At 41.2% G+C, this 21,094-nt stretch overlaps 1 protein-coding gene across 3 annotated transcripts; it reads right to left on the bottom strand.

Annotated features, from left to right (window-relative positions):
• Positions 1-62: 62 nt before the first annotated feature.
• Positions 63-16,121, bottom strand: GABRD (gamma-aminobutyric acid type A receptor subunit delta). 3 transcript variants are annotated; one of them, XM_048326204.1, is made up of 10 exons: positions 15,451-16,120; positions 11,088-11,240; positions 8,520-8,632; positions 7,897-7,964; positions 7,332-7,552; positions 6,461-6,543; positions 5,010-5,147; positions 3,938-4,093; positions 3,150-3,361; positions 63-2,829 (listed from the first exon to the last, which is right to left on the bottom strand). In XM_048326204.1, exons 3-10 carry the CDS (start codon positions 8,626-8,628, stop codon positions 2,530-2,532), a joined length of 1,287 nt encoding a protein of 428 aa, XP_048182161.1. In that variant the 5' UTR covers positions 8,629-8,632; positions 11,088-11,240; positions 15,451-16,120; the 3' UTR covers positions 63-2,529. The 3 variants fall into 3 exon arrangements, with proteins under 3 accessions (XP_048182161.1, XP_048182160.1, XP_048182159.1); XM_048326203.1 differs by lacking the exon at positions 11,088-11,240 and having other exon boundaries at positions 3,938-4,090; positions 15,451-16,121; XM_048326202.1 differs by lacking the exon at positions 11,088-11,240 and having other exon boundaries at positions 15,451-16,119.
• Between the last annotated feature and the right edge of the window lie 4,973 nt (positions 16,122-21,094).

Below are 21,094 nucleotides of genomic sequence, written 5' to 3'. Positions count from 1 at the left end.
TGTTGTATTTTTGTGGTGAAGGATCATGAAAAAAGCAACAACTTAGTAAGGAGAAGGCATTGTAAAGTCATGCTTCTGCTGCTTTTATTCCAGTCTGCATTAAATCATTATATAGAACAGTAGGAATGATTCAGAAGAAGAAAGGAGAGGTTGAGTTTCTTTGGAGAGAGAGTGATTATGACCAAAAAACACACTTAGAAAAAAAAAAATATAGTGTATTTCTGAAATGTAGCATTTCATCAGCATCAGGAACAAACAGTAAGAAAAATAAATTAGAAAGAGGAGAAGCAGGAGGAAAAGAAAAGAAGCCTGATTACCTGGATATATTGAAGAAGATGCAGATTTTCATTAGCTTTCTGGATAAGGTGAAATCTGAGTGATACTTTGCTTTAATTCAGTATATGAGCCTCAGAAACTATGGGAAATCGCATCACGTAAGTACAGGTTGGATGCACTTACCTAGTTGGAGGATAAGAGTTTCTGCCTCTCCTGAAGCGCTTTTCTTCTGTAAAACTCAAAGATATAGGAAAGAAATCATTATAGCAATGTTTCAGATAATGCAGTGAAAGGTCTTGACTAAGATTCCCCAGCAGTTCAGTGGTGAGATGTTGGAGCAGAACCCAGGTGTCTCAGTCCAGGGTTGCATTGGTGAGGTCTTTGTGGAACAATTACAGCTTGGTGCCAGTTGGGGTTTTCCAGCACATTGTTGGCTGATAGTTTTTCCATGATAACAGAAATTAAAGATTGAGGTGAACCTAAGCCTGACTTACAGTGGAGTGTATTTTCTTTTACAGCCCAGTTCAAGGTCATTATTTTTTCTTCAAAGCATTCTCTTACTTCACTGATATTGAACAAATCTTATTTTAAATTATAAATCAGTGCTGAAATGTTTTATCTTTCAGTGCTGGTCATGTGAAATCAAACCATAAATCACAGCTGAGTTAAGGCAGGAGGAATGCGCACATGCTCCACCAGGATCAAATCCTCCTTTCACCCTTATTGCAACTACTAATTGTCAGCCACACGTTCAAGAGTCCCATCTTAAATGCCAGCAAAGCTCTTCTCTCATCTACAGCTTCTAGCTTAGTCCCTCTCCATGCTCCTTTCCATTGTAGCTTTCAGCCTCTTGCTTTGCCTCCTCTTTCCCTCTCTGTCATTTCACCTCTTCTTTTGTGTCAGTTTCTATTTTTAAAACACCCTCTCACTTTCAAGGCAACAATATCCTCAGAATAAATTTCCCTTTTGTAGTGTCTTACATTGGCTTCCTACACTAACTTTATTTCAGTTGCTTTAATACATATTCCAATATATTTACTGTGGAGATTTTAGAGAATAATTGTGAAACCAGTTTGTTGTGAGTACTGTGTTCACTTGCTGAGTTTACTGAGATTATTTACAGAACAAAGTGTTATTTTGCACGAGTTGGGTGAGAGATCTAGTCCTGAATTAAGCAGTGTGTATGAGGACCCATAAATTTCACTGTTGAATAATGGAAGTGAAGAGGGCCTAAGAGATTAGGTCAGCCTCTGAATAAAAACAGCAGAAATATCCAAAGCAACAGAATAACTAAAGACAGTTATGAATTTTTGTTTTACTTCCCTCAGCTATTTAGGGACAGATTCAGAAAGGATATTTTCAGAGGCACACATGGTAGATTCTCACTGAAAATTAACAGAACAAATTCTAAAGTCCTTCCTGCAAATGGAGTCTGACTTCCTTCATTATCAAGCACCTTTCAAATTTTTCCCAATCCAACATAGGAAGCCTGAGCTTCCCCTGTGGTTCTAAATCACTTTTATCTATTTTGGGGCCTATTAAACTAATAAACATTTTTGTGTTCAAGTGTTTAAAATTTCATTAGCTTAGATCTGAAATGTAATGCAGTCATTATTAACAATTCAGTAGAATTTTATGTAGTATATTTTATTTCATGCTGTGACTAAGAGCATTGAAATTTTTCAGTACTTTATCCAAGACAAATAATATTTTAAGAAAAACCCCCACTCCCCTCTATTTCCTTTTACTTTGTTCATGAGATTTTTCTGGTTAAAAACTCCAACTTTAGCACTACTGTTAAACCTAGGCCAGCCCACAGATGCAGAAAACCACTCATGTGCAGAAGTGAGGAATTAGCTCTTTCATTACAAAAAAAGGAAATTATCTGAGTGTGAAAAGCCAAATCTTCATTACTGATCAACCCTTGAAGTGGAGGAAAACCATGGTAATTTAAGATTTAAACTTTTGCTACAAATATGTACATATGAAAAGTTGTCTCATGGTATTACAGGAAAGAAAGAGCTGGAATTGTTTGGCAGAGTGCAGTCTTACTGTATCAAATCAGGTCAGCAGTAAATCGCTGCTTTTAGTAGGAATTCATAGCAGGACTTTCTTGACTTTGGAAGTGTCTTGAGCTTGTTGGAAAATATTTTGAGAAGAGATGCCTCAATTCAGTTTGAGCGAGGGCTTTTTAGCCTGTGGGTATTGTTCAGTTTGTAGGTCTTCGGATGAACTTTCCTTTTTTTGTTGTCTTTACATTGTGTATGCAACCCAGTATATAACATTGACTGCTGCAAAGGCTGCTGGGAACACGGCTCTGGCGTAAATGTCAATGGTGTCAGCGTCAATGGGCTTAAAGAGGGACTTCAGGCCAGTCTTTTTGTCCAATTTCATTCCCTGCTGCTGTTTTGTCTCTCCAGTTTCTATTTCTATTGTGCCATATGATCCAGGCAGGCTTCTGGGAATTCGGTGCTGCCTGTTTGAAATGGCCAGTTCCTGGTTCACACCAGCTATGGAGAGGGAAAACAGAACAATGGCATTCTTCACGTTGATCTGCAAAGGAAAGAGGAGAACAACGGCAGTTTATAGGGCAAAGGCAGTGTCATTCATCCAAGATATCCACGGCACAAATGTGGTGAAACACCTACGGGGTCCCTAAGCACTGCATGGGATTTAGCCCTTGCTTTGGCAGAACTGATGAAAGACTCTGTGCTACCACTTATAACTCTGGTTATGGCTTTACATGCTCTGAATTACTGAGGCACCATCGAGAACATTCTCAAAGCCTTCTTCTTAGGAAGAAGTTGTAGAAAAAGGTCATGATGCAGGGTGACTGCTTTGGCAAAGTTATTCCCAGTATCACACCTACTGACCTCTGCACTCTGCCTTCTCGCCTTTATCTTGTTCTTCTGCTTTTTCATGTAGTCAGCATTGAAATGTGCAAAGGCATATTCCACCAGTGCAGCAAAGACAAACACGTAGCAGATCCAGAAGTAAACGTCCAGTGCCTTGATGGCAGAGGCTCGTGGAAGCGAGGATCGGGCACTGACCATCAGTGTGGTCATTGTAAGAACAGTGGTTATACCTGCAGAGTAGCATGAGAGAGAAATATATGCACTAACATACATAAATATATTTATTAATATGAGGCTGAGGATTATTTTCACAGCAAAAGCCCCTTAATACCATGGCTTCTGATTTTCAAAACAGGGCAATTTGTAAAAAAATGCATTTGTGTGACTAAGGCTGTTTTGAACAAGTTATCCTTGTTTTTTTCCTAGATAGGAGAAACAAAACCCAAAGAGTTAACCCTCAAACACTTTTACATCTGCACTGGCAACACTTATTCAGACGTACAAACCCACAGGCTCCAGGAACACATTTTTTCTCACTGTCCCAGTTCCTTCAAATCAATTCTTTCATTTCTCTCACAGTCATTACTGCTTTTAACCCTCCCTAGGTGGTTATCTGCTGTTCCTTACTGAGACAGCTGCCCTGACAACGACAGAAATTAAAACAGGAGAGAAATCTTTCAAAGGACCATCCCTTCTGCAAATGTAAACATGGTGGTCATAAAAACACCTTAACGAGGCTTATCAGAGAGCATAATTACCACCTGAGCACTCCCTTCCCCGTGAGTCCCCCAGGAGATCTGTTTTACCTAGCGACACCCTGGCAGGCACAGCTGACTGGCTGATCCAGAAGGACACCCACGACATGGCCACCAGTAGGATGGAAGGGACATAAGACTGGATGATGTAAACTCCTCGATTTCTCCGAAGGTGGAAGTGGAGACTGAGCCTGGGAAACTGACCTGCTGGAAAAGAGAGCAAGCAGAAAAGATACTGGCTGCGTGAATTACATTTAAATTGATATTAAAAATGACATTTCCTATAATGACACAGAGCTACATTCTTTAACATCTTCTGGACAAGGATCACAAAAAGCTTTTTGAATGCTGTTCGATTGATGCTTCATAAACCCTGCACGAGGTACTGCAGCTTTCATCAGCTAAGAATAGGTCAAATGATTTGTCTCAGGTCATATCAATGCCAGATCTGAAAATAAAATCATGAGTCTTCTCAAATAACAGTATTGCTTCAAAATGTGTACTGTCTTATCATCTGCTGTAGAAAGTCCTCCAGATACTAAATTTAGATTTTTTAAAAGGCCAAGTTAATTTCAAACTCAAAAAAGAGCTTAGAGGAGATGTGCAGCATAAATGAGAATCTGAATACATGAAAGAGGATGAAAAATCAGCAGGAAAGAAATGACTCCAATCTTGTACAAACATTGCAATAAGCCCAGTGATAGACATACACACCACTGACTTCTACGGGGTAGAATTAGACTGATCTGACTGTACGTCATAAGCTTCATAACATCATGGGCTAATGGAAATTTTTCTCGATCTGAAGTTGCAAATTAGGTCAACAAAATGTGAACTATACCTCAAGTGCTTTTTATCAAGTGCTGTCTGGCTACTCCACGCAGTATTTTGTCAAGCAGAGAGAGCTAAAGGACAGAGCATGCTACAGCGGCTACCTGGAGGCTCAGCAAAGAATGGCATTACTTACAAGTGGAAGATGAAGAAAACTCTTATCAGAAACATGACAGGTTCTTAAATTAGTTACTTAAGAAGAAGGATTTTCTATTATAGATAGAAAATAGATATTTTCTCTCTGCAGGAAAAAGTCAGATACTGCCCCTGAATTGAAGAAAGATTCTGTTACCAGATTTGAAGTTCATAATTTCTGTTGTGAACTGGTAGTTGGTAATTGTGAATTGAGCAAGCTGCAGCTTATCCAGCCCATGGATCTCCTCCTGGTTTTCTGACCAGTGGTAGACAATGTCCTCTGAAGAGTAGCCATCTGCCAAAAGAAAGCTGAGTGAACACAGAGTTCAAAGGAGAAATTAAGAGCTTAGAGAACTCATAGTGGAAGTTCTCTAATTCCTCTCCTATGCTGATTTCCACCAGACACGATGCAAACGTGCTGAGATTCAGTCTAGATAACTCTCTGCTTTGGAGAGCTGCAGGGCACTAGGAACACAACAGAAAGGGGAGATATGAATGAGGGGATTTACGTAATATGCAAATCCACAGGAAATCAATCTTTCCTAGTTTTGCTGTTCATTGACAACTTGCTACTAAAGCATCCATTTGTTTAAAGAGACTTTATTTCTGCTTGTTTCACTGAAATTAAAACCCTCAAATTCAATTAAAATATTCAACCCCCACCAAAACTCCCTGCAGAACTTGCTGGGAGAGAGAATGAATTGCTGGGGCAATGTCTGCTGCCTCTGCATTTGGTGATTACATAAGTAAAACTGTAGATTGCTATTTTTGACAGGATAAAATGGTATTGTGGTTAACTGCCTAGAAAACAAAGTCAGTGACAAAAAAGAAAATTAAAAACTTGCATCAACAGGCCAAGGGATCTGCTCAGGATCTGCTATTCCCAGATCTCTGGAAACCTCAGGACCTGTAGGCTCCTTGATCTAAAAACCAGATTAATTTTCCCTGACTGGGTGGTCCCTGCTTGTGTCAGTGGTGATTTTCATTCAGAAGTATTAATGCTCATGGGAATTACATGCTGATCATAGATTAAATACAAGTTGGATAAAATATAAATTTTATAACCCTCCTCTGTGATTACAAATGAATGAAGCCCATCCATGCAGTATTCTGATGGATTTCTGTGTAACAGATACAGGAATGCCAAGGCAAGTTAAAGAGCTATGTGAAGGTTAGTCACAATGGCATTCATTAAAAGCAGGGAATCCTTTCTTTTTCCTATTTTTTCATAAATTAAAAATAGCACATCACATTTTGCCTGTGGGCTTTTCTACTTGTTCTCACTGGATTCGATACAAATCTCAGTAATGCCAGCGACTGTCACAACTGCACAAGGTTTCACATGAAGCACAAAGTTCCAGACATTTGTCAGCAGGACTGTACATTGTTCATCATCCCTAAATGAAATCCTAGAGTTTTGGATTGGACTGGGGTTGAACTGGTATTGAAAAGTCCATAGTCTAATGCCCAACACAGGCAATGTAGAATTTCTGTTCACTCTAAACCCCAAGGCACCCCTTACATTCCATTGACTAAAGAAGCAGCTCCATCTATCTCAGTACCATAAAGGCAGGCTTTACACAAAACACAGATGTACTCAGCCCTTACAGCTCTCCAAATCCAACATGCATTCCTGCTCATCCATTGGGTACTTGGAAAGGTCCATGTCACAGGCCACTGTTGAGGTAATCCTGTTCAGAGCAACATGAACATCAGTTAGTTACATTCAGACAGAGCCTTTTCCTCAGAACTCAAAAGACTGAGTGGAAAACTTTGAAACCTTAATACTAACAAAGGGAACTGTTTTCAAAGTCCTTATGGCTGTTGCCTGAGTCTGTGGGAAACCCAAAGGCAGAGGGAATTGAAGAAAGGTCAAATGACTTGTCTAACTGGACAGAATCCTCTAGCTGCAGAGGATTCTGCAGCTACTGATGATGATAAAAAGGAATTTTCTGATTCAATCTCCTCCCTTTCACTGTCCCCAAGATCACTACCAATACCTTAAGGGGGACGTTGGGCTCACAGTTTCAAAGGTACACATTCATTATTTTTTAGAACATTACACAATTAACTTTCAATATAGTTACTGATTTCCAGCCACAGCCCTCTTTCAAAGTGAGAAATGCTACTTTGTCTGTGTGAAAGACAGGGAAGCTGAGCCTAAGTCAGGCTCACAATTCCCTTGGAAAATAGCGAGAGAGTGGAGAACAGAATCTTTGCTCTGTATTCAGCACCTCCTTGCCTGGTGACCAAAGCCATGAGAGGATTCTCTCCCATTGAGGGCATTCTGGACATGATCAGTGCTGCCAAAGAGATCTTCCTGACTTCTCCTTATAAAGAAAAGGATAGGAGATGGGAGCTTTTCTTCCATTTTTAATTAATAATTATTTTAGGAAATCACCTCAGGAAAGCTGAGTGATTATAGAATGTTCAAAAAGTTAACACACAACAGAGTATACTTGTACTGTTTGTCACTCACCTGATGCTGTACAAAATGACTCCATCTGGCTGGAGCCTGATAAGTTTGTTTTCCACAGTCACATCATGGAACCAGGCAGACTTGGCATTGACTATGAAAGTATCTGGCAACCAAAGCTTGTCCACAAACCTGCTGTCCAAGCCCAGAGTTTCGTTAGTGTGGTTGTAAGACAGACGGTCGTCTCGCCAGCTCTGGTGCAAAAATACTGTCATGGTGTATTCCTATGACAAGAGAATTCCCAGTTAAGAAGTGATGCTGACAATGATAATGTTTTGGAACTTGGCCAAAAATCATTGTCTCAGCCTAGAAATATATTACTTGCTTTCAGTGCAAATACATATTTTTATACTTAGTCAACCAAGGAGCTGCCCCAAGCATTTGAATTTCGGTCATACACTCTTACCATGGATAAGCACAAGATATAAAAAGTGATTCAATATCAATATTATATAGAACACATTGCAAGAGTTGCATAGGAAATCAGTTTATAAATCCCAATAAATACAACTTTTGGTTTTGAACCTTTGCTTTTTCTAAAGCAAAACTAAAAAATCTGATACCGTACCATGTTCACTTCTGAGATGTGGTCAATGCTGGCTACTTCGATTGCCAGAGCAACGTTAACAGGAGGACCTGGGAAAAAATGTTTGAATGAGGTGATTTACATCATCATAGTACCCATAAAAATATCAATGACCACAGACTGTTAATTCTTTCAGATAGAGTGAGTTCACTAAAGTGTTTTCCATTAGAAAGTACACTCTTAAAGCAAGAGTTTTCAATCTTTTACCGATTGTGCCCTCAATTTCCAACAGCACGCTTCACTTCAGTGATAAGGAATACAAGATAAAATCACAACGACTGAAAATTATAGAATCCTTTCTGGAAATTACATTATCTAGTTTAAGACAGCATGACTTCAAGCAGATGCAGAAATTATCACCATGTAACGAAATATAAAATTCCTTCAACTTAGATGTCAACAATTTAAGAACTGCATCAGAAGCCTGTGTTGCTGTTGCACAGTCTGTCTCTTGTCAAAATCAAGCATATTGTTGCTTATTATCTTTTTCCATCATCCAAGTAAAAGATAATCATAACTTTTTAATCATTTAAAGTATGAAGTTCACATAAACATCAGAAGGATTGCAAGAACCAAAGAGACATTATTTATTCTCCAAATCTCACCTCCAATCCCAGGCCTGAAATTTCGTGCGTACCCTTTCATCAAATCATCCAGGTTGGGCAACCAGGAGATTTCGATGTTGGAACCTATGTAATCTCCGATGTCACTCATAGCTCTGGGTAAAGAGAATAAGTATCTTAAAATTTCCCATGTTTACAAACAGAAAAATGACAGAAAATGGAAGTTATTGACTTATTTTACACCAGAGACCATGTACAGTAGAATCAGCTATTTTGGAGATTTTTATAGGTAGGAAAACCCTTTCAGATATTTCTGTTTAAATCAAAACAAATTTCAGGCAAGACTATGGCCTCTTTAAGTACAAGCACATACTTTTAAAAGTTTCTTTCTTTCCAAAAAAAAGTAGGAAAAGTAGATTTAGAAACTTAGAAAAAGCATGAGGGAAACCAAGATACTTTGTATACTGCCTAAAATGCATCTGTGAGCACTGAAATGCAGCTGTGACAGCTTCTTACTATGGAACAGCTGAGATCAAGAAGGCTGGTGTATTGTCAAATGTGAGGGGAAAACAGGAAAAACTGCACATCTGGAATTTGGAGAGCAGGCAGCAGGTTTTGGTTGGGAGAAAATGTGGGGTTTGTGCTCATGATTCAGCCCCTCCCAGCAGTAAGGCTCCCTCTCTCAGTTGTCTCTTCTTGCTTGCCCAGTGATGCTCTCTGAAAACTTTAGCCCAGAGTCTTGTTGCCATTTGCCAGCACCTGGCAGCTGCCAGCCCCTCAACCCTGGCACAAGCAGTGATGTGGATATTCCACCATCTCTTGCAAACAAAGACAAGGTTGTGTTTTCTTCATGATCTGTTAAGCCTAGCAGACTCCAGTTGAAGATCTGTGCCTGCTCACATTGTTCCTCTCGCTGCACTGTGATTGACAGGGAAGGAAGAGACAAATGAGGGGCTGGGACGACAATGTCTGCCACCCCTATTTGCAAAGAGAAGAATTGCCAGTGGTTTGAGAGGGCCTGTGACTGAAGCAAGTACTGGATCAAAGCTGCCTGAGCACTGGTTTAGCATCTTCCACTAAGCCCAGCTATAAATGTGGCATTTGAGAGGTACCTATGCCTTGTAACAGAAGAGAAATGGTTAAATATCCATGGAAGGCTGCAGAGTAATACACCACAAATACATTCTGCCTTGGTACTTACATAACTTTCTTAGAGTGTTCATGTGACATTGACCCACATAAAGCACATGGTTTTTCTCTCCAAAATATGCCAGCCTGGGCATTCAGCTCAGCACGAGCAATTATTGCCAGCACAGGAACAGAGCATCCTACAATAACCAACTCTTCTTCTCACAGAAGACTGAAAGAAAAACCTTTGATTGCCCTGGTCTTAAAATTCTTGTCTGGACCCAATTATATAAGGAAGGAGTTCCGGGATTACAATGTGTAAATGGAAGTTTTGAGCAGCAGAGACACTGAAGGTTTGCATTAGCAGTGCTGTCAAAGCTTATGGGACCTCACAGCACAGGAACACTGCTCCAAGTGGAACTTTATTAGTTCCCAGTGAAATGTTATGTTAAACTGCATTTACGAGATTTCCATGCCACGAGCACACTGTTGTATGATCACCTCAAATTACTGTCCCAGCTATTTCTCAGGTCCTTCTGTCTCTTCTGAGGAAGGATCTTGGAACACTCCAAGACATGTTTTCAGCTACATAAATTGGAATAACATAATTTACTTATGTTGGGGTCTCCTCCGTGTTACAGTATCCCCACTGTAACAGACTTAGACAAGGGCTTTGAAGATTTATAACAGATGTTGACAGAGGTTTTGTCCTTCTTTATTGGGTCTCGTGAACTATATAACACTTCTTTCTATCACACAGCTGATCTTTCAATCATCCAATCATCATTATTTACTTTAATTGAATTATAGCTTTATAATAAGTTTGTTTAAAAACATACTTTTGTATACTTACAAGTCACAGTCATAGACGTGGAATGGTGTTTCTAATCAGTAATATGTCAGAGTTCCTTTTATATGTAAAGAATGGTACTCTATATCTTTCCCTAATTAGAGTAAATAACTACAACACAATTGAATGAATATATCTGCTTAAAATATGCTTGCCTTTTCAATAGAAGGTGTTGCTTTTCAGCTTCTGTTGCTAAAACAGCAACCAAGTTCAGTAAAGTGTTTTGAAAACAGAATTCAAGTCAGAAGGTGACAGCACTGGAGTGATGTATCTCGTGTGCCTGATCATGTTTTGACAAAGCACTTAGAGTGCAGCAGTTCTCCGGTGTCAGGATTCTATTTTAATGGCATTAAGGAAAGCCGTGGAGCTCAAGGGAAGTTAAAATGATGAGAGTTGTGTTAAAGACTGAGGGCTGTAGCCTGGCATGTGTTTTAAGCAGATTACAATCTAGAGGGAGTTTTACTTAAATATCCATGGCACAATTAAAATAAATCTTGTTTCTATTATTAATAAAGCCTTAGGGTCAGATCATCAGTGTAACAAATGTGCTGAAGTTAGTGGAGCTATATGCACTTCATACCAGGGGGGTTATTAAAGTATTACAGCTGAAATAATTTTATGGCTAGATTTACCATGTGGTGATAACTCCTTTGAGTCATTCCCCTTGACTTCTGCACATCACATCCAGTGCTTTAAAGTTACATGAAGGATGGTGGGATAATTTCATTCATCCTCGATAAGCAGTTGGGATTATATATGGCCTAAAATTTTATTCATTGTTGTACCTGAAAAAGGAAGACCAGCATAGAAAAGACGCATTGGAAGGGATTAACTTTTCATAGTGTAAGCAGTAAGGATGAAAAGAAAGGCAACTACTATTAGTTGATTCAGCAACTTCCCAATGCAAGCTGCTGTAAAGCTTGTTTTAGTAAGAAAAAGGACTTTGTAAAATTAAGGTATTGATTTGTCAAATCCAAGGGGTAAAAGAGCTCCTCAAAAGCTTCTCTTCAGTTTGCACCAGGCCAGCGTAGGGGGCCTTGCTGGCTGAATGGCAACAGTCCTGTGGACTTCCATCCATCTGGAAGTCATTCCCAAATCTAAGGTTGAAGAAGATGATCCACACTCTGACTCTGTACACATCTCATTTCAAGCAGATATTTTTGAGAATATATTTGCATCTGTCCATATCTGGAGCATTGGGAGGACTTCAACTGAGCTCATCGAAAATAGATTGCTGCTGTCTAAACCATGAAAGCAATAGTGACGGTAAAGGAAATCCCCGCTGATAAACTGCACAAACCTGTGGAGTTCTTCTTTCCCTAATACTGACACAGGTTAGGGAAAGCAACTCCAAGCAATGAATGTCACATGACAGAGCAAAGAAATGCATCTATTTCAGAGCTAAGTACTAGCAGTTCTAGAATAAAAAGTACACATCTCCCAAAATCCTTCCTATCCGAGCTGACATCTCCCTCCCAGCTGCTGCAGGACCAGGGAGGGTCTACTAATGTGGAGTGATCTGGGGGAGAAACATCAGTCAACTTGGACAGCACATCTTTAAAGGGCTTGTCAGACAAGTGAGGCATTAGCTCTCTTCCAGGACACTGCTTGAAAACAGTTGCTAGAAGTTTATCATATTACTAGAAAATATCTGGCATTTAAATCACACCAAGGCAAGAGGCAATCTGTAAGTTTCATGTGAATGAGAGCACCACAGCAGCTGAGCAAGGGATAGTATTAGCAATTTCATTTTTGCACAGGAGTGCCAAAATCTCTGGGAGCTGTGCAAAAACCTCAGCATCTTTAAGTCAGTGGCCAGTGGGACACTGATTTGAGGCCACACTTGTCAGGAGGGTGCACTGACCTGACAAATTCATAGAGCAGTAAGATGTAGAAAATCGTGTTTTGCATCTTCTGTTTCTTCTTTAGATCTGCTAACCTGATTCTTTTGGGGATTGTGACATCGTTGTTATATGAATCTTTTAACCTGGTAGATGGAAAAAACCAATTTGACTGGAGGACTGGGATGGAGTACATTTCATTTTGATAAGCATTTGGGACAAACGTCCCAGATGTCCTCACCACTGAAGAAAACTTTTCCTTGGGAAAAAGACAAGGAATATCCTGCAAGGTCAGTGAACAATCTGACCTCTGCCAAACTCCAGGATTATCCAGAGCAGTATGTGTATCCTTCCCATCTGCCATTTCTGACTGTTAGGGAAGCTCACTGTAAATATGTTTTGTATTTTGAAATGCAATTGAAAAAGCATTAGGCTTAATTCATGGCAACCTTTAGAACATCAAAGCCTCTCTGGCAGTTTTAAGCTACAGAAAATGGACCACTCTTTGCATACATTCACGTGTTAAAGCTGCTCTGTTTCCACAAATAGAAGTAAAGGGCTTAGGAAAACACACAGCAGAATGATAATTAAATGCAAGAGTTAAAAGTCACTTAACAGAGCAGAAACTTAAATACAAAATATACACCTATTTTAATTAGAGAAGTAAGGAATTATGAAGTACAGACACACACCCCAAAACTCCTATCAGAAGTGCTCTTTCCCCACACAAATGAAGAAATATTTCCCCAAGCATCTTTCTGCAGATGATCTGCTTCACTGTGGCACATTTATTATTGCAGCATCCACAGCATCTCAAACCCTGATAGAATAGTGGAAGCCACAGTCTTTGTCCCAGGGACCTGTCAATCATTTAAATGCCAAATTCCTTGCCACTAATCACTGTCTCAAGCAGATCAAAAACCACTATTTTAAAAAAATGTTTACCTGACAAAAATGTGCTGACTCAGATTGAATTTGGCTCATTCACTTCAGTCAAATAGCACACATGACAGAGAAATTGCTTCACACACAGCTAAAACACCCTGGAAGGGTATTCAGAAATGCTATGAGGAAGCAGCCTGCATATATCCCCCACTTCCCTCCTCTGCCAAACTGCAACATTATTTTCATTGGTAGTTTGGCCTTTGGGAAGTCTTTTGTCTCTCTTGCATCTTATTGATGCATTTCGAAATGACCAAAATGTTCTTTCTTTTTAGAATATGTTTTTCTTATACCTGTCATATACAGTGCACAGAACTCAGGAGCAGAGAATTTAGGGGGGTTGGATGGCCTCTATCATCATAATTGGGAATCAGATTGCTTTTAGAAAACAAAATCAGAGCCTTAAAATGAAGCTATTGGCAGTTTTGCCCATTAATATGCTGCCATTCATAAAAGCATCTCATACCAAAATATTTTTACTAATGCAAGCATAAAATTTAACTTGAGTTCTGTTTGACTGATCCAAAGTACACATGTAAGCAAGGCTACTCCCTTTTTACAAGATTAAACAGTGTCCTGCCATAGCCACCCTAAATCCTGAATCCAAACAGAGCAGCTTTCCTTGACCATGGAATGTCTCACACTTTGGCATATTTGGAAAACTACAAACTGAACAGTTGGAATTCCAGAAGTTAGAATTTGCCTTGCCTGAGTCTGCCATGAGTAGATGTATTCCTAACAAACAACTCATCACTATTGTGTAACTGGAGAAAGAAAGTCAATTAGGCAATTAATGATAAAATAAATAATGTATCCAACAAACACATATCCTGACAGTTGCTGTGCCTAGGAGCAGACCTTGAAGACAGAGGCTGAGAAGACTGACTCTTCCTTAAAAATCTCTTTTTTTGGGTCTTATGTACTCAAACATCACTTTTGAACCCACAGCCTCAACGCTAATCCAAGTGCAGAGGGAGAAACAGGATCATTGAAATTATGGGCAAGATCAGGGTGCCCTTAGGCAATAAGCAGTATTTCCTCTGCCTTCACTGTAACACTGGATTGCTTCAGAGTCTGAGGATGTCAGGATCTGACCCTGGATAACAGATTCAAGGTCACAGGATAGATCATTCTGTGATAAATCAATCCTGACTAAGAGCAGTTGACTTGACACTTTCTCTAAGCAAGATTTTTTTCCTTCCCAGTGAAAAAAACCAGATCTCCCTGATTAATTCCAAAACCTCTAACAATGTTGTGTTTTACTACAGTTACCACTTTGCCTCTTCCACTCCTCTGAAGCTATTGCGGACGTCTATGAAGCAGATGTAAGACCCTTTTGATGCCACAACCACCCCTGCTCTGGGGGGTGTAGGCATGTTTTTACATGCAGCAAGTTCTTTTTTACTCCCCCCTCTATTTTCATTGCGTAATCATGGCAAAGCTTTCTCCACATCCAGCCTCCAGATCTGGAGAGAATAAGAATATACCGAGACCATCGCTGGTTGCCTAGCTAACACCTTCGGAGGGAATGTGACTGAGAGCTGCAAATGTATATCTTTCTTTACAATTTATTATTTAAAGAAATGGTTTGCGTCCTCCAAACATTTTTTGCCCTAAGATCTCTGACACTCTCTTCCTGTTAACCCAAGTTCAGGAGACTTAATGAATGCATTAGAAAGGAATGGTTGTATTTTGAGGTTTTAATGATACCTATGGAGGCCCTAAGCAAAGCTATTCAGCTCGTACCCCACTGGTTGTGCTGGGGTTTATGGAAGAGTTTCATGTTCAAGCAGGCCCCTACAGAGCTGCTGGAGGGGCTGAGGCTGAGCTGGGATATGCAGTGCCTTACAAGAAGTGATTGCCCCCAATTTAGAGTAAGTGCCCTCGGGAAAAGGCTTCCAGGAGCATCCTGTTAAAAACACAGCCCTTGACTACGCCAAGAAACTGCTGCTCAACTGGCAGAAGTGCATCCTCAGCTAGGGAATGAAGAAAGAAAAAACTGAAACAGATGAAGCACATTAAGGAAACTCTTCAGTCAAGGGCCCTTTTTCTCCTGAACATTCACTCAAAGCAGTCCTGGCCCGTAAGTGCAGCAAGCATCCCTGGGCAAAAGTGGGAGCCCCAGCCAGAGCTGGCATCACTCACTCCAGCTACACCAAGAGAACGGCTGCCTGAGGCCAGTCTAAGAAAGAATGATAAGATGTTTTCTTACCTGATACACCTGTGCTGTTGGGTGCACAGTAGAATCAAGGCAGGAAAAACCCAGGTAAGAAATTCCATTTTACTCCCATTTATTAGACAGCAGCGACCAAAACCCAGGTTCCCTGGCTCTCCTGGCAGCTCCAAAGCTCCAGTGGCGTTGCCATCCTTGCCTGCTGCGCTAAGTTGAGGCTGAGTTTAAAGCGATGGATGGTTGCTCAGCAGCAGCAGCCCCCACAATCTCCACAGTGCCCGGGAGCCGTGCAGGCAGCCCGGCACGGGAGCAGGGAGCAGGGCAGCTCTCCTCTCCTCTCCTCTCTTCTCTTCTCTTCTCTTCTCCTCTCTTCTCCTTCCCTCTCCTCCGCTCCTCTGCGGGTGGCTCAGTCCCGCCCGGCTCTGCTGCCCTGCTCCCGCATCCCTCCCCTGCCGCGGGCTCTTCCTCCGGCCGCTCTGCCCGCCTGCGAGGCTGCTTGCCGAAAATAACCTCCAAAAGGATAGATTAATCCCACGGAGCGGGGTGGGAGCAACTCAAAGTGCTCCGGAGCCACTAATGTCCTGCGCGCATCGTGCCGGGGAGGAGCAGGAGGAGCTGCAGCCCGAGCCGAGGGCAGGGGCGGCCGGTCCCGGGGCGCTCGGGGGCGCGGAGCCGCTGTGCCCGCTCCCCACGGGGCATGTGAACCGCAGGCACCGCCGCTGCCGCCGCCCCCCGCCGCCCCCCCGAGCTCCTGGAAAATCCCGGCGGCACCCGGGCACCGCAGCTGCAGCCCGGCTTCCAGCATCGCTCCGAGCGCGCCGGCAATGGAGCCGGGGACCGTGCCGAGGGACACTGCCGCCTCTCCGCTGTCTGCGCGCTGTCCCGGCCCGGCGGTACCACCGAGAGGGGCAGAGCCGGCAACACAAACTTCTGCCTCGCCGCTCTCGGGCTCCTGAGGGGCTTCTCTACAGTGAAACGCCCGGAGCAGTTCACAGCTCCATCCCGGGCTGCTCGCGCTGCCATCGTCCAGCTTCCACCTCTTGTGCCTCGCGAACTCCCGGGACCTCCGCTGGCTCCCGGGCACGGCGGCTCCCGGCACGGGGCCAGCGGGGACCCGGCCACGGGGCTCCTCGGGACCTCGGGTTCATCTTGACTTGCAGGTCAAACTCGGTTTTCTCCTCCATATTCGCTCTTTCCTTCTCTTCCTCCTCCGCCTCCTCGGCTTTTTGGTGCTGTTCAATCTCGAATGACAATTTTAAAACCAACCCACAAAGGAAACAGTGTGAAGGAGACATTTTCAAGAAATTAAATCATAAACCAAAAATGATTGTGCAGGTACCTTAAGCTAATGAAAGGAGGCACCTGGGGTAAAGTGTTGGATTCATCTTTTTGTCTTCTTAGTTCTGTATTGTTATTTAGTACCAGCATTTCAAATGGGTACTGAGGGGTGGTGGGTGAGGGGAATAACAGCCCCGTGAGATCCAGGAGAACAGATGTTCACAGTACACACACAAATGTAATACAACAAATATAAGCATATCGTAAACCTGTGAGAATGATGTAAGGTGTTCTTTTCTTTCTCATCTTTTCCTCCCTCTGCCCATTTCAATGGCAATCCTGCAGCTAACATCCAAAAAGGAGGAAAAGACAAAAATTTTAGCTCAGGGAGTTGGATTGTTGCATGAAAATTGGGGTTTTTTGAGGAGGGAAACTAAAAGACTTTTAACAGAATTTACCTGGTGACACACAGAACAGAATGACTTTGTCTCTCTGTATAACAGAACACATTCACACCTTTTGGGATATTTTCAGTTGTGATTTTTCCACATTTTTCCTACTCTTAAGGCTGATGGTCCGGTGGGCTATGTACCTATGCTGAGAATTCCTCAGTGGTGGTGTCCTCTGGCTGGACAGCTGTCACCTAATTTACTAGTCAAAAAGAACAGTTTTCTATGTCTTCATCATAAAAATAGCAAAAAATCCACAGAGGCGCTTTGTACATTTGGATTGAGTGTGTCTGTGTGGATTTCATGTGTGGGTGACACATATGTAGGTGTGTAAATTTGTGTGTTGGTATAAGCACACCATGGCAACCCATGCTCTGAAGGGACAAACCTTGCTACAAAATTGACCACTGACACAAGTAAAAATACAATGGCAATCCTAAAAGATATATGTAAGTTCACTCAGATAAATAAAAGACGTTTTATCTATAAGGGCCTTGATTATATCCTCCTATTATACAGAAGAAGGATAAATGTTTGGTCATTCAGCCTTGGATTTAGTTGGTTTTGTATACAATACATATTTAAAATAGACTGGCACATATATATATATATATATATATACATATATATGCACACCCCACTCAAAATAAATAACTCCTATTGCCAAGGGGAATAGAGGAGATAAAATAATAAAGATCAACAGTACATTTAATTTCCCACAATTCTAGCTAAAGATCCCAAACTCATTACAGTCAATGACAGATTAAAAATGCTAAAACATAGATTAAGAAACTATTAAAATTGCCATTAAAACATCAAAACAAAACAAAATAAATAAGCTCTCCAAATCTTTCTCATCTAATCCTCTTGAAAATAATTAAAGATTTCCTTTAGCTTTAGCTACTGGCTGGGAACTGTCAAATAGTCTTAAAAAGATGGCCCATGATACTAAATGTTTCCTAAGCCTTTTTGTCACTCTAATAAACTGCTGCTTCTCCTCAATCCCTATGGCTGCAGGCAGCAGCTTTCATGGAAATGCCCATCCTATGATCCCACCTTGCGTGTGGGGCTCAGCAGGGGCCTTGCGGACTGTGTGGGATCACTCCCTGCTCCAGCAGGACCAGGACGTCAGGCCAGAGTTACACAGCTTGGAACAAGCTTTGATCTTTGCTGTAGTAAAGCTGTAGTAGATCTGTGAAAGCAACAGAGTGGGCCTTAAATCAGCGTTTCAGTCGTATCTGACCATGCCAGGTCAAATGCTAACAGGCTCCACCCACATCTGGACAATTTTCTAATGACATTTAATCACTACTATTTATTAAATCATTAGTTGTTATTATTACTATATCAACAATTACTAGTTCTTGAAGTATTTACCTGACTCAAGTAGTAATAAAGGTCACAACTGTGAAGTGTATTTTACTACACTGAAACCAGAAACCCACATTTTAGTATCTGTCAAGTATTTTTCTTCTGGAACATGTAACAGGTATGAATTTTCCCTGATCACAGTCATCCATACGTCTGTAACTGTTACCATACAATCATTTATTGGATGGTGTAATTTGATGGGATTGAGGGGAAGCATGCTCAGTGATTTGGGCCAAAACCCAAGTTTTCAGTCATTTACTACTCAGGATTTTGAGACAATATCAAAGGATACTATTTCAATATATTTTACAGTTGCACTGCATTACCTGGTATTCTTAATAGATCATTTTCTAAATAGAACAGGTGGTTTTACTGCCAGCAAAATAAAGATGTCATATTGTCATATAATTTTTAGAGGCAAAAAATGTACCACAGGAATAATTAGTCTCACCCTCCCATGATTCCACCTAAGCAGCTCGTGAAAGACTGTTGTGGCAACATCACCAAATGTCTCTAGATATATAAATTACACACATATGCCTATTTTTGTAAATGAGATTTGGGAATATCAGTAGCAATTGCATGGTGGGAATATTTAGCTCATTTCAGAGGTTGTACTGTACTTGCACTGTATGAACATCCCACAGCCCCAACACAAACGTGTCTGTATTTAATCAGTATCTGGATAACCACAATATTAATTTCCCTTTCACCTTAAGTGCTAGGAATATAGTTTTTATCTGTTTCCAAATGTTCTGTAGAACATCTAGTTCCTCCCTCAGTCTGCATAATTTTTTTTATAATCATGAAGAGTACTGCAGCCAGACACTTTGCCCTCCTTTTCTTTTCTTTATGCAACAGATTTGGGATGAAATTTCCCACTTTGCCCCCGAGCCAGGGCTAATTCCAGGACCAGGATGATTGTTTTACCCCAGATGTGTTGCTCTCAGGGGTGCACACCCAGCTGGTGCTATCCCAGGTCATTCCTCCATGAAGTGGTCTGATAGCAAATGCTCCTCTCATTCTTTGTCCATACATCTGTAAGGATGAGTCATTGGGAAGATGCTTATCAATGTTTGCCATTATTTACAGTCCAACAAATCAATGTTTGCCATTGTTTACAGGCCAACAGCGATCCCTATCAAACAACAGGGGCAGACAAGTTGTGTTATGTAATTGATATGAACCACCCTGCCAAAATGCAGATTCCATTATTGGCACGTCTTCCTGCCTAAACGCCAGAAAGCTCCATATATGAGCTCCTGTCACCTTGGAAACGTTCGGAAGGGAAATGCCAACTGCCTGTGGAAGCACAGTATGCAGCCATACAGCAAAATGAACTGGCCAGCTCTGCTGTGTTTCCCGCTGGTCCTGAGGTGGTACTGAAGGAACTTCACAGAAATGCCTCTGAATTTAACCTCATGGGAACAAAACAGCAGGAGTCTAATTTGTATCTGCTCACTCTGTTTCCCAGTTTCTCCAAGATGGATCACTGAGGTCCAGAGCCCACAAAATCTAGAAGAGCTGCATCAACCAAAGCCTTTTTTGTACATTTCTTGGAGCTTAAATCTTAAAGATTCACTGGCTTTAAGTTGATAGACAGAAATTGTAGATTGGGAGATAAGAACTTGGCTGAGGAACCTTGATTTCCCTCAGAGGAACTGCAGATATCTTCTCTCTTCTCCCATCTATATGAGAGATAAAAATCTACATTGTCTTTCCCTAGAAACACATTATTCACCTGACACAAAATCATGACCCTTTGTTGTTGTTGTTGTTATGAAAATAATTCAAACAGTTGTAAACTGGGACAGAAAAAATACCCTGAATAAAAATATCACACGAAACTGGCAATCAGTGATATTTCCAGGTGTTCTTCTGAGTGTTTTCTTGAGGGGAAAATCCATGCTTGGATCTTTTGCATCCCGACTCGAGGAGTGTGGGAACTGGCAGGTTCAGAGTTAACACAGTTATAACTATTCCAGATCTGCAGAGAGAGCTATACAGTTAATCACTGCATATTTTTAGCCTACATCTTGTAGCTTTAATCCTGCAAATGTCTGTATGTAATTTGTTTTATGTAATATGAATAGATGCCATAAAATCGAGATTCCACCATTTATAGAGCTAAGAATGTCCGTATATTTCTTAAGATTGAGGACCTATACCATAAATGTGTGACAATGAACTGGTCACTGTGAGTAATTTATACTCCATACTGTGTGTGCCAGTGGAAATAAATGCTCAGATCAGCAGCATGTGCTTGTGCTCCTGGGATCAAAACCTAGACCTTACTCTCATAGCAACTATAACAATTACAGAAATATTGCTTACAATTAAGGAACATTTCCAACTAAATAAATCTGAGAATGCATCTGTCTGTGTACAGATCAGGGTGTATTTTGGTGCGGATGATGTCTCAGTATTTTAATAACTGAATCCCTGTGAATCTTTGAATAGCTGGGTTTCTCTAGCACATCATTGAGGCCTAGTGCCAGGAGCGAGGGAACAGGGATCTGCTTTGCTGTGGATCCAGCTGCACTGGTCCTTGACTTTGTCAAGGTAATACAAGGAATAGAACAGAA

Source organism: Corvus hawaiiensis, chromosome 22 (genome assembly GCF_020740725.1).
Source record: "Corvus hawaiiensis isolate bCorHaw1 chromosome 22, bCorHaw1.pri.cur, whole genome shotgun sequence".
NCBI lineage: Eukaryota > Metazoa > Chordata > Aves > Passeriformes > Corvidae > Corvus > Corvus hawaiiensis.
This window is presented reverse-complemented; position numbering and strand designations above follow the sequence as displayed.

What these genes read in the sequence shown, in the direction of transcription:
- GABRD (XM_048326202.1), bottom strand. Translation starts at nt 15,518, where the DNA reads ATGGAATTTCTTACCTGGGTTTTTCCTGCCTTGATTCTACTGTGCACC. An exon ending in TTTCAGGCCTGGGATTGGAG is followed by an intron (nt 7,965 to 8,519) that starts GTGAGATTTGGA and finishes ATTTTTTCCCAG; the next exon opens with GTCCTCCTGTTAACGTTGCT. An exon ending in CGAGAAGGCAGAGTGCAGAG is followed by an intron (nt 2,830 to 3,149) that starts GTCAGTAGGTGT and finishes TTTCCTTTGCAG; the next exon opens with ATCAACGTGAAGAATGCCAT.